Here is a 13,285-nt window from a genome sequence, read left to right on the forward strand (position 1 = left end):
AGCGTCAAGCTTTTAGAAGCCCAATGCTGAAGGGACAGAGAGTTAATTTTAGGTCGAATAAACATCTTAAAAACAATAGCTGTGCTCAGATACCATGAGGATTTGTCAGTACTGCATCAATTAATTATATGTTCTGTCTGCATGGAAAGTGGACTATTCAAATAACGGTGTGGCAACTTAGCATGTGTGCGAGATCTCAAGGAGTTTACTGTGGTGACAATGTAGGGAATAGCGCTGGAAATAGCCGATGAGGCTGGCAAAGAAGACCAGAGTTCCCGGCACATTACCATGTGAAAGAAACCATTCTTCGAGGGGAAAAACGCAGAGAAGATGGTCAAACAACGGAACAACATGCCTGAGTCTGTTTGCTAGAAAAATAATTTTGACAGTAAGATGGGAGATATTCTAAGACCAATTTGGAGCCCAGCTGTAATAATCTAGGACAAGAAAGGGTGAGAACTTGGGCCCACGTGGCCACAATGAGAATAGAGCAGAGAGACACGGTAGAGGGAAAGCCGGCACAGCCCTCCTTCTGCCTGGAGGGGGCGGGCGGAGGGCAGGGCGAAGGCTTGCACCCGTGGGATGAGTGATGGTGTTGCCGCCAGAGAATAGAGGAAGGCAAGTTTGGGAGGAAAGATGATTTAAATTTTGGAAGCATTTGTAAGGTCTGGAAGATATCCAGGACACGGTAGTTTTTCATAATATATAAGTAAGTTCTTCAACAAGACAATCGGTTTCCTTCGGAGCCTTCGGAGCAGGTACTTGACAAATTACAAACCCTTACCTCACTCCCGCAGTGTTCATCGTTCTTTGTCATTTGGCCATGAAGAAGTTGTTGAAAGGAAGCTAATCTTTTGGCAACCTCACCCTTTGACTGTTTGTACTGGGAGGAGAGTTTCTTGGTAAGGGTAAAGCCATATGTTACTGAAGATACAACAGAAACTTCTAAGTTTGACAGACCTGGGATAAAATCCTTTCCACGAGACTGGCAAGCTGTGTAACACCGGCCAAATCACTTGACCTCTCTGTGCTCCAGATTGCCAGGAGGAAAACGGGGATAAAATCCCTCTCGGGGCTGTTGTGAAGATTAAGTAAGATAACGCAGATAAAGCGGGGTCACATCGTTAGGTGTTATGTGACCAACAGGTGGTAGCTTTCCCCATTATTGTGAAACGGGATAGGCTGCCAGTTCTAGAAATAGCCAAGCAAATATAAATAACATTGAGAAGTTCCTGGCAATCCATCTAAATACTGTGGTAATTTACTGTGCTTTCTATGTGCCGAGTTAAGCCTGTCTAACGTTACCGTGATTTTTCTCACTTTATGGATGAGGAAGCTGAGACCCAGGAAGTCGGTAGTTAAGGACTTTCCAAGTTCATGCTTCTTTGAGAACAGTTGGCAAAAGCAAACTGTAGGGTTGCTCCATAATGCAAGGAAGCAGGTTGAACTGAAGAACTGATGCCCACTTACGGGTAAGAGTGTGCACCTGGTTTGTATTCCTTTTAACGATTGTAACACTAGCATGCGTTCTTCACGGGATACCCAGGAAATAAAGTATAAAGAATGCCAGACGGGGTGGCACATGCCCGAACTGCATGCAATTCCAGTACTCATGAGGCTGAGGCAAGAGGATGGCTGCAAGTTCGAGGCCAATCTGTGCTTCAGAATTGATCCTGTTTCAAACAGAACCAAACCCCAAAAAAGTATACATACTAACATAAAAGTTACTCATCAAGCTTACTTCTTTAAAATTTCTTTATGTGTACATGTGGGAGACTATTCCACACATGTAAACAAGCAAACACAAACAGGCATGACGGTGCTCCACCTACTCTTTCCATGATTAGTAATCTTTGGTCATTTTAAGTTATACTCTGAAGTCTTATATTTTGAAAATGGATTTGCAAGGACCATCGGGACTCTTATCACCCACTTTCTAAATACTTTTGTTCTATTTTCACTAGTTCAGTGCAGCAAATGCTGAATAAGTTATCCCTGGCTGAGGGCTCTTCTAAGGAATTTCACTCTCAGGGCTGGTGATCCAGTGAGTAAAGGACTGGCCACACAAATGGAAGACTCGAGCTGTGATCCCCAACATTGCCTAGCAGGCACACACCTGAAACCCCAGTGTTGAGAGGGAAAACAGAGGTGGATCCCCAGGGACTTTGGCCAGCCAATCAACCCAAAATGGTGAGATCCAGGGTGAAAAAGAGATCTTTCCTCAAAGACTAAGGGTGGAGAGTGCCTGAACTCGAATCTCCACACACAGACACGTGGTTGAGGGTGTGTGCACCGGTGCACACCCATGCCTACAGCATGCACATATACACACAATAAATTTTTTTAATTAATTTAAATTTTCCACTCTCTAAAATTAAGTATGACCCTTTGTAAAATGGACTTTTTCATCCACTTGCGGTAACGTTTTCAACAAAAATTGTGCCGCGTGTGGAATTCCAGCTATTCGAGAGACTGGTGTAGAAGGGTCATGAATCAGGAGTTGAAGGTTCGCTTGGGAAACTTACTGAGATCCCAGAGAGGCGCAAGGGAGAAGAGAAGAGAGATGGGGGAGGAAGAGGGAAGCGAGGAACGGAGCCATGATTCTGTGAGTTAAAATTACAGGGTTTTCCCCCAGAGTTTAGCAATCGACACAGAGCATTTGCCTGCCAAGAAAGTAGCTTGCATTGGTTTGTTCTTTGGCTTTTGAGACTAGATCGCGCTAGCTACATGGCTCAGGCTAGCCTGGAACTTGCTGTATACCCAAGGCTGACCTTGAACGAACGACCCCCCCATCCTCAGCCTCCAGCTACAATCTTAATACATAATATGCAATTCAAGAAAGTCTGAAAAAAAATGCAACCTGACTATCACAAGGAAGGTTTTTCCTTAATTTGGGTGATTCGGAAGGACACCTACAAAGAAGAGTTGGAGGGTGAAGACGTGCTGGTGTGTCTCCCACCTGCCCCAGGACACAGGTGCCCGTCTGAGCCCACACGGGCATTCTCACTTCTCTTAACCTCTGAGAAGTCTGGTTCTACAGGCAATAGCATTCGTGGCAGAAACCTGCTAGCTGTCCCCTTCGCTAGGTAAGAGCTAGGCCGTATACACTAGTCTCCTTCGCTGCTGAGTAGCATCATACTGTTGAAAATGAGATGGGCAACGTAGACAGAAGTGGTCCTTTAGTAGCCCTGGTCCCCCTGGTTGGAAAAGACCCATGAAGGATTCCAACATCCAGGTTGCGGTGGGACTACATGATGGAAGAAAACAGGATTCCCCAGCTGTTATTTGCTCGACAGTCACCTGCAGAAACACTTCTTCTAGCTTTTGTGCAAACAAGGAATTTTCATGGCATCAAGGCACAGTTGACAGTTTTCTAAACACAACAATCGGGCTCTCCTGAACAACCACTGTGTCAGGATCACGGTTTGATGACAGCTTTAAAGTGGTGGCTTCATCCTGTGATCCCCTAACTTGCTTAGTATATTCTCACTGGAAAGAGATATCTGATTAGCCTACGCAGGTACAATGGCTCACTAGTTAGTATTCCAGCATACCTGATTAAGACACACAACAGTCAACATTCTTGCTTAATCTCCTGTGTTTGGCTGAAGTGAATAAATCTTCCAAGACTTGACCAGAGCTGAGCTGACAAACTCGAGTTCTGAACCAGCACATCGGATGCCATGTTTTTACATTACACAGACTCAGTGTAAAAATGGGAGGACAGTCCTTCCCTCTTGGACACATATATAAGGATACATAGTTGGTGCTTGTTTGGTAATGAGTATTTAAACATACCCATTTGAAACATTTTAGTAAACTCTATTTCTACGATACTGGGATTTGCTCATGTAAATTCTTACAGTCCAGACATGAAAGTCATAAAAATTACCATCCCCAAATCTATACATGCCTAGGTCTTAGACCCTCCTCTAGATCCTGCATCTGGAATAACAGCTTAGGGCCCCTCCAAAACCTCACTCCTGGAATAACGTCTTAGACTCTCTCCTACTTCTTAGGCCATCTTCTATAGTAACATCTTAGGCCATTTCCTATAGTAATGTCTTAGGTCGTCTCCCATAGTAATAATGTCTTAGGTCTTCCCCTATAGTAATGTCTTAGGCTGTCTTTTAGACTCCACACCTAAGGTAATATTTTAGCCCCTTTCCTAGCCCCAGTCCTGGAGTAATGCCTACAGAAACAGTGTTCCAGCAAGACTAATAACTCCTTTGTCCTGTGACAAATGTCATCTAAGTAATAGAATGCAACAAATCAAAGCATAAAGATGGTATCCTGCTAGATATAGAACACAACTAACATCGAGAAAGAACAGGCAGGGCAAGCAGCCCTCCGCTTGCCAAAGTCTTACTATGTACCAACAACCTAGTAGCTGTTGATAATGGATAGGGACAAGAGATACAGGAAGTAAGCACCTTGTATCTTCCAGAGCTTATAATTTAGTTGAAAAAGAAAAGAGAGCAAATGGAGTTAGAATAACTATGATTTCTGTTCAAATACCAACCACTAACACTAAAAATAAAAGGACCAACAACGCTGCCAGCATCAGCTATATAAGAAAAAAGTACTTAGGATGATTATCTTCTAATAAAACGCCAGTGACCACAAATCCCAGCAGTAAAGGAGATATATGTTGATAAAAAATAAATTCAATTTAAGGGGGTTAAGACAATTTAAATGAGGGTGTTTTTTGGGGGGTCTGGGTTAGAATAGACAGAAAATATTTTTTTTGGCGTCATGTACTTCTCTTGTTAAATACCACATATCCTCCCTTCCCATTGATTAAAATATCCTGCACAATACTTGTGTAAATAAAACACCCCGGAAGTCCTGTTATTGCTTGGGGCATTTATAACTGATGAGTCATCAGAGTGGTCAAGTGCAGAGATGTGAGACAGGTAATATGAGCTAGTTGCCCATCCAGTCCACTCAGGACATATTTGTCATCTGTGCCCTGGGCTGAAGACGTTCTCAAACAGGAAACAGGAACTTGTGGCACAGCCTAAAAATGGAGCAGGCCCTTTGAAGTAAGAAGAGGTGTCTAGTGTTTTTCTGACCAAGAGACTAGTCGTGATTCTGAAGTTTCAGATAAAGGGAGGTCTTTTACCACAGCTCCTCAGACACCTGAGCCCTGCATCCATTTATTCATTTATCCATTTATGCATACAATAAATAATCACTCCGTGTCTGCTGAAGCAACAGAGCAGCAGCAGCAACCAGAAAGCCATTCACTTCCTCTAAAGAACATTCTATAAGGAAGAGAGACACAGATACACCAATAGAGACACAAAGGCCGTGTTGGACTTGTCTGAGAGCTGGGAGGGAGTAGGCAAGTTCCCTCTCCTCTGGCTGTCTGAGGCACAGACCCCCCTCTGGACTTCATCAGTCTGTACCCTCAAACTTTAGTGAGGTGTAACTAACAAGACGTAACTGAGTTTTGACCTAAGTATTATGTCCACAACAACCTTTCCTCCACCGGTCCTTGCCCTGTGAGTGCCCTTTATCACCTGCGTCATGGTCACAGTTATAACAGACCTCTCTGTTGACCTGCCCTAGGCAGGAGTCTACAAGATAGGAATGGTTGAACTTCACTCTCCTAATGTTCATTCCCAAACTGCACCTTAAATTATTTTTAAAAAAATATTTATTTGAGCTAGCAACATAGCTTACAGTGCTTGCTGAACAGGCACAAAATCTTAGATTCCATCCCCAGCATGGTATAAAGAAGGTGTATAAACTCATGCTTGTAATCCCAGCACTCAGGAGGAGCAGGAGAGTCAGGAGTTTAAGGTCATCTTTGACTACATAACAAGTACAAGGCCAGCCTGACTCACATGAGACTCTGTCTCAAAAACAAAACAAAACAAAAAGTTGCCTGAAAGGATGAACTAATGAATTAAGGACTGAGTATCCAAAAATTCTTTCTAATAAATATATAAAAAATATTAGAAGAATGTTTATTCTGAACTCTTGACACTTGTTTTCTGAAGAGCCTTCACTATCTGGAACATTCTCTTAGATGAAATCCTCGTTCCAGGAAAACATTGGAAAAATTATGTTAGAATGGATGAATTATTCATGTTTTTAAATTTGTAAACAGCGAATCAAGCTGCTGCCGAGACAGTCTTCCTACCCTCAGTTAAACACAGCGACCAACGGGGGACATATGTGGTGATGATTCAGTTGAAGGCATTGAAACCCTAACCATCTTGTTGTGCCTTTTATGAGTGCTGCGGGACATTTTTACTGTCTTTTATTTCTCTTTCTGTCCTCTTCATTTTCCACTGGCAAAGCTGCCTGTAAGTAGGAAAACAGTCAGCAGACAGCCCGCAAGACATTCAGCTACGAACTCAAGCACAGCATAAATATGTGGACTACTGACTGAGACAAAAAGGCATTGACCTGGAATTTCTGGAATAGTTCAGAGCCATTGGCCACAATGTCATAGCAATCATTAGCATGAACAATGAAGGGGAAATTTTCCTACAACCATATTTCCTGTCAGGAACAGCCCAGAGATGAGTCTTACCTTCATAAAAGCCAGGACGGAAGAGTTGTCAATAGAACTAAAAATGTAGGAGAGTTTATGATAAAAGGAAAAAAGGAAAAAGGAACAGCAAGTGGCATAACATATAAATACAGGATGATATACATCCAGTATGGAAGGGAATGAATCACTGATCCTTGCCACAACGTGGATGAACCCTGGAAAACCTGCCTTAATTGAAACGAGAAGGTAGAAAAACACTATTATCATTTCATAAAACAGATCTCCATAACAAGCTAAGTCCTCATTGGCACAAGTCCAGAAATTGCTTAAGACCTGGGCATGTGGGGGATGGAGGGGAAGTCACAAAGGGTCTCTCTCTTTTTTTTTAATTTTTTTTAACTTTTCTTTTTTTATTGATATTTATTGAGCTCTACATTTTTCTCTGCTCCCCTCCCTGCCTCTCTCCTCCCCCCTTCAACCCTCCCCCAAGGTCTCCATGCTCTTAATTTACTCAGGAGATCTTGTCTTTTTCTACTTCCCATGTAGATTAGATCCATTTATGTCTCTCTTAGGGTCCTCATTGTTGTCTAGGTTCTCTGGGATTGTGGTTTGTAGGCTGGCTTTTTTTTTTGCTCTATGTTTAAAAACCACCTATGAGTGAGTACATGTGATAATTGTTTTTCTGTGTCTGGGTTACCTCACTCAAAATAATGTTTTCTAGCTCCATCCATTTTCCTGCAAAATTCAAGATGTTATTTTTTTTTCTCCTGTGTAGTACTCCATTGTGTAAATGTACCACATTTTCCTTATCCATTCTTCAGTTGAGGGGTAATTTAAGTTGTTTCAAGATTCTGGCTATGACAAACAAAGCTGCTATGAACAGAGTTGAGCACATGTCCTTATGGCACAATTGAGCTTTTTTTTTGTATATATACCCAAAAGTGGTATTACTGGGTCTCAAGGAAGGTTGTTTCCTAATTTTCTGAGAAATCGCCACACTGACATCCAAAGGGGTTGTACCATCTTGCATTCCCTAAGAGTCAGTCTCTTTCTGAGGTGATAATATCACATAGTATAACCTTAACCAAAAAGATTGGATAATATACTTTATTTTAAAAAATTTCAAGACAGGGCTTCATGTAGTTTAAGAGGTCCCGGACTGCAGACTGACCTTGAACTCTCTAGGTAGCTGATGCTACCCCTGAGCTTATGTTCCTCTTGCGTCTAGGTCCTGAATGCTGGGATTCCAGCTGCTCACCACCATGTCTGGTTATATGTGCTGCCGACAACTGAACCCAGGGCTTCATGAATACCGGGTAAGCATTTTACCAATTGAGCTCTAACCCTAGCTCAGGTGACCCACTTTAGACCAGTGAATTTAGGGACAAGTAACTAGGTGCAGATAAAGGAATGTCCATTGCTTTTAGCTCCAAGAATCCCCAGGGAAAGGCTACAGAATATGCTGTTCTAAGACCATGGGACAGAATGAAGAAATCCAGTCTGTCTTAGATGAGAAATGTTTTGTGACTCAAACAACTACAATGATCACATCATAAAAAAACAAAATTTTCCATGGTTTGGTTCCTGTGATACAAAGTATATTAATGTGGTCTTTACTCTCAAGTGACTTGAAATCCAGCTAACAGGGCAAAGTGCACAAATAAAGCATCTCATCTCCTAAAAAAGGGAAAATAAACAAGTTTCTCCTGGGATCGATGCTAAAACCTCTCTCACTTATTGGTTTCTTTGTTTTTTTCCAGGAATTTTGAAGTTTGTGATAAGACCTTGTTTCTAAAGAACCCTATATATTTTTTTTTCAAATACTGATAAGAAAAACCAATGGAGAGAAAACAAGAAACGTGTCGCAAGCTGATTGTTCTAACTGAAAGAGAACATCTGAAAAGCAGGCTATTCCTATGACATTTTAAGAAATCCAATGTTTTAAATCTTCTTTGATTTAAGAGCAGAAGAAAAAAAGAGATCAGAGGAAAGGAAGAAGAAACAGAGGGATGAATTGGAGGGGAAGGGGGAAGGTAGGAAAGACAGGAATCTTACAACTTGGTTTACCAATGACTGGCAGGTCAGGAAGATTCCTTTAGCTTTGGCTATGTATTCCTGTTTGCCATGATAAATCACTCAGAAGATCATGGAAGAGGCTACGTTCCCATTGTAGACAAAGTTTTAGATTTATTGATGTTATTTAAGAGATGGTTTCAAGCTGAAATCTATAAGTTTGGGCTTAATTGCTGCTTCAGTGTATTCGTATTCATTTACTGAAATGCATCAATTCAAAGAAGAAATGAATGTGTTAAATAATATAATAATATTTACCTTCTCTTGAACTGCTGAAAACTGTGACATTTGACTGGTTATTTTCGGTCCATTTAATTGGAATATTCCATCTGTACCTATAATTTTTTAAGAAAGGAACATTTAACTTAATCATGAAGGGCTTAAATGTCAAAATCAACAGCATTTTTCCTTAAATGTGATCGGCCAGTGTGTAGCATCCAACAGATAGAGTTTATAAAATGAACTTCAGGGAGGAAGATAGGTCATGGCACTGACAGTTCTCGGTCTCTATATACCCACGAAATGCAGAAATTTTGAAATAAATATCTTGCATTACTTGCACAAATGTAGCGTTTTATGTCACAACGCAGAACCTCTGCATTCAAGCCTGCATAGGTTCTGGCATGATGTGCTTTCTGCCCAAGTATATTGGAATTCTACTCTCCTATACGCTCAGTGTCACAGGATGTGCCCTAGAAATCACTTAAAAATCCCAAACATGAGAATCAAGGCTGTAAAGGAAAACCACCAGGTGAGTTTGTATCTGGGGTGCCCAAGTGTTCTGCTTGTCTCTTTTATGGAACTGGAGGGTTCATTTAGAGCCTCCTGCATGCCAAGGAAGCCGCTTAACAGTGAGCTACGTTTTAACTTCATTTGGTGACAAAGCCCCTCTCAACTGCTCAGGCTGCCTTTGAATTCACTCTGCAGCCCAGGAAGGTCTTGAATGTGCCATTCTCTCCTCTCCAGGAGAATATCAGGCTGCATGTTTCAGAAGACTAGTGTATAAATGGTTTTCTAGGTCCTCCAGTGGATGTCATGGGTGCTTCAGGCTTGTCCAATGCCACCTCCTCGCAGTTTTTCTTTCCCCCTCCCTACTCAAGTATGCTTTCCTGCCTGGCTAACTGGGAACCACCCACAGGCTGCTGGAGCCCGAAGGCCCAAAGTTCCAGGAAATGTGTTCCTCTGGATGTGGCGCTTTGCCGTGGTAGGATGGTAGCGACAACCCATCTTATCTAATCTCTCAGGTACATCTGTGTGGGCTACAGGGCTTCCCTGAAGCTGGCAGCCAGTTCCTCTCCACTGATGCTGCTCCTTGCAGCACCCCTGCTGGGCACCCCCTCTTTCCAGCTCCCCACTTTTGCTGGCATGGTCATCTCCAGGTCTGTTTTTAGTGAGCCCTACAGCTCTTCAGAAGAGGGACAAAGAAGTATTGTAAAGAGCGCCATTCTATGTTCTTGCTATGCTGTTAGGGCAGTACCAACCAGAAGATAGTAGACCACACTTCCTTCTACTCCATCTTGCACAGCGTCAGCCTGGCCCAACACGGACAGTCGGGGGCTTCATGATCTGTGTGCACAGTCTTTACGTATGGTAGTATCCTCTCTGGAACTATACCATACCAAAGGCTGGCTACTATAAACAGGTACAGTTACTGTTGACTTTTTAACAAATGTGCTCAATTGGAAGGAGCCTATTTTCTGTTTCTTTTCCTGTGACTATATAATTTTATTTTATAAACATGAGACAAATAAATCAATTATATGATAAATGATCCCTAAAATTCATGCCTCTAGGAATTAAAATAATGTGTGACAGTATCTGGTTAAAACCTCAAAAAATATGAACATAAATGCCTAGTTTACTTGATTATAATTTTTTTTGGGGGGGCGGGGGATCTGCATAGAGAGGACTTGATAGCCAAGTAGTTGTTTTTCTAAAACAAAACTAAACAGAAAACTACAATTCTGCCAGCTCAAACAAAGCCAGGGATGACTGGCTTTGACTGGCTTTGCTTTAATAAATCAGTGGCTACACATGACTGGAGGAAACAATTACTGGGAAACTTGCCTAGTGCGAGCCTGTTTTGCAAGACAGAAGCATGCTGCTGTTTTACACATTTTAACATTCCCACATAGGCAAAATTATATACGGTCAATGTCGTTTGCTGGAACAAAAACAGCAACTACAAGTGAAACAGCTTAAAACGGTTAGTGGAACCAGGCACAGAACAATTAAGTTGACTTTTATAATTGAATTATCACCTGAAGACAAGTCAGTCTATGCTTTAATCCAGGTGTAATTAAATAAAGAGGGGAAAGCAGCTAGTCTTTTTCCGTCATAGCCCTCTCCAAAGTAAAAAGAGAAAAAGAGCATCGGCCCCGGGGACTCACACAAACGTAGGTCTGGGGAAGCGAATGAACTTCCTCAATGCCCGGTGCTGCTGTCGAACTCTGAGACCTTCATGTGTGTTATACTCACTCCCTCTGCCCCCATTTTCTCCCCTTAAATACTAACCCCCGGGGAAACCAAGTGTTCTGAGACACCTGTACACTCCCCACGCCCCTCCAAATCAGCGCACAAATATGACAGGAGAGAATGGTTGTTGTGAAACTTCCCAAACGGGTACTTGGTCCACATTTGAGAAATACTTTGGAAATAAAAGGGTCTGGCAGTATTAAAGTTGGCCAATCAGCTTTACTGAGACGAAAGAAACCAATCTAAGGCTGTTAAAACCCTTCAAAATGTCTTCTCCATATCCTGTCATTCTCCTCCCTCATATTGTAGGAATTCCTCCCAAATAATTGACTTGTGATCATTTCCATGTGACATACAATGGCACAAAAATAAAAAAGTTACATACAATATCCTCAAAGTTATCACTAAAGAGACACAAGGGCCTTTCCAGTAAGAATCAAGCTGTGGAGACCGCAAGGTGCCTGGGAAGTGGGTAGGTGCGAAAGTCTCTCCACTCAAACTGAATATTAAAAACATAAAGGAAGGTCATTAAAAAAATTGGGTGTGGGTAGGACTGGAGTGATGCCCAGGGATTGGCAATGTATTATCACACTCCAGGTAACCCAAAGTGCATGCTGGGAAGGTTGAGCTGGACTAGAATGATATCCTTGGAATGGTTACTGCAGCCAGAATCCCGGGGCTGGTCCTAGGCTTTGGTGTCCTGATATCCTTCCCTTCAGTGAGGGGGCTGTGGGCTGGTCCCTCAGAAATGTGTGCAAAATAACTCTGTAACTGTGCACATGTCTGCGGACTGAGGCAGAGCTTGGGCGACTAAGACTCAACTGTAATAAGTTAGGAGATAACACACTTGAACCGATTTCATGTTCTTTTAAAACATTTTCTAAAAATCGAGAAAATTAAAGAGAATAGCATATTGGCTTCTCATTTTAGTTGAAATTCTTAAAACATCTGACCTTAATAACTATGTTTAATATTGCGGGGGGGAGGATCTTGTTTGGTAAAATTGTGGGTTTTATTTTTAACGGGATGAAATGTCTTTGGATATACTCTGTATGTGGGTTTAATGTTTCCTGCATGTATTTACTTATTTATTCAGTGGGGGAGGGGGGCACACATGTGCAGGTCAGAAGACAACTTGCTGGAGTTGACAACTCTCTCCTTTCGCTCCTTGACTTCCAGAGAGTGAACTTGGGTTGTCAGGTTTGGCTTCAAGTCCCCTCCCCAATTAGGTCCTCTCACTGGCCCTGTATTTGTGCTTTAATTAGATTTATAAAAATATATAAGAAATAAAAATGTAGATGATATAGAGTTATAGAACTTAATTGGGTGTTCATACTTTGAAATTATTGGTTTTTGGTTTTCTGAGACAGGGTTTAGCCCTGGTTGTTCTGGAATGCAATCTGTAGACCAGGCTGGCCTAGAGCTCAGAGGTCCGCCTGCCTCTGCCTCCCAAGTGCTGGGATTAAAGGCGTGCGCCACCACTATCTGGTTTAGGAATGACCTAAATTAATAAAGTTTTAATTAGTAGTGTTTGCATGAACTAGATTTTATTTATAAGTTTCTACGCCATATGCAAGAGAATTTGATTAAATTTCTAAGCGCAGTGCTGCTTGGATGATCAGGGGACTTTGACTTGTGCAATTTGCTCATAAATTCATCATTAATCAACAACGCGAAGAGCTGGTGATGAAAACCCCAGGCCCCCACATCCCTCCCTCAGGCAAGGGCTTCTGGTTTTAACTGCGCTTTAATTTTACTAATTTATTCAGCCAATATGTTCTAATTTATCCATGAGAGGGCATGGGTTAGCTCCCTTATGTTACTTGTCCTTCTACCTCTTTAACAAAAATACTGAATAAAATAAATGCTTTTTCAGGCTTCTCTACGCGTTACAGGTGGACCTCCGAGAGGGAGCTCTACCCCACCATTCTTGCCTTGTGGATTTTGACGTCACTGCTGTTCTGTAAAATGAGACCGGCCCCTGGGTGTTAGTTGATGCTTCACAACAGTTCTCAGAGGGTATTTCACAGTGTCTGCTCGTTTCCACAATGTTCCCATGATGCCCAGGGACAAGCTACAAATAGTATCCCTTACACTGGGAAGAGAGACGACTCCTGCCGGCCCTGGATCAGCTCCTAACCTTTTCTTATAGACAATGCCACTATGCCTCGCTGCTTCCTTGAGGGTCACCTCTTACTCAGGCACAAGGCTTTCCCATTTGTCTCCTTC

At 42.1% G+C, this 13,285-nt stretch overlaps 1 protein-coding gene across 1 annotated transcript in view; it reads right to left on the reverse strand.

Annotated features, from left to right (window-relative positions):
* Enpep (glutamyl aminopeptidase) overlaps positions 1 to 13,285 on the reverse strand; it is a 63,455-nt gene that overhangs the window by 15,821 nt on the left and 34,349 nt on the right. Inside the window, exon 11 of the mRNA XM_050135879.1 lies at positions 8,840 to 8,916. Coding sequence (XP_049991836.1) covers positions 8,840 to 8,916 — 77 coding nt within the window. The remainder of the gene's footprint in view (positions 1 to 8,839; positions 8,917 to 13,285) is intronic.

Source organism: Alexandromys fortis, unplaced genomic scaffold (genome assembly GCF_014885135.2).
Source record: "Alexandromys fortis isolate MF-2015 unplaced genomic scaffold, M_Fortis_MF-2015_v1.1 scaffold_19, whole genome shotgun sequence".
NCBI lineage: Eukaryota > Metazoa > Chordata > Mammalia > Rodentia > Cricetidae > Alexandromys > Alexandromys fortis.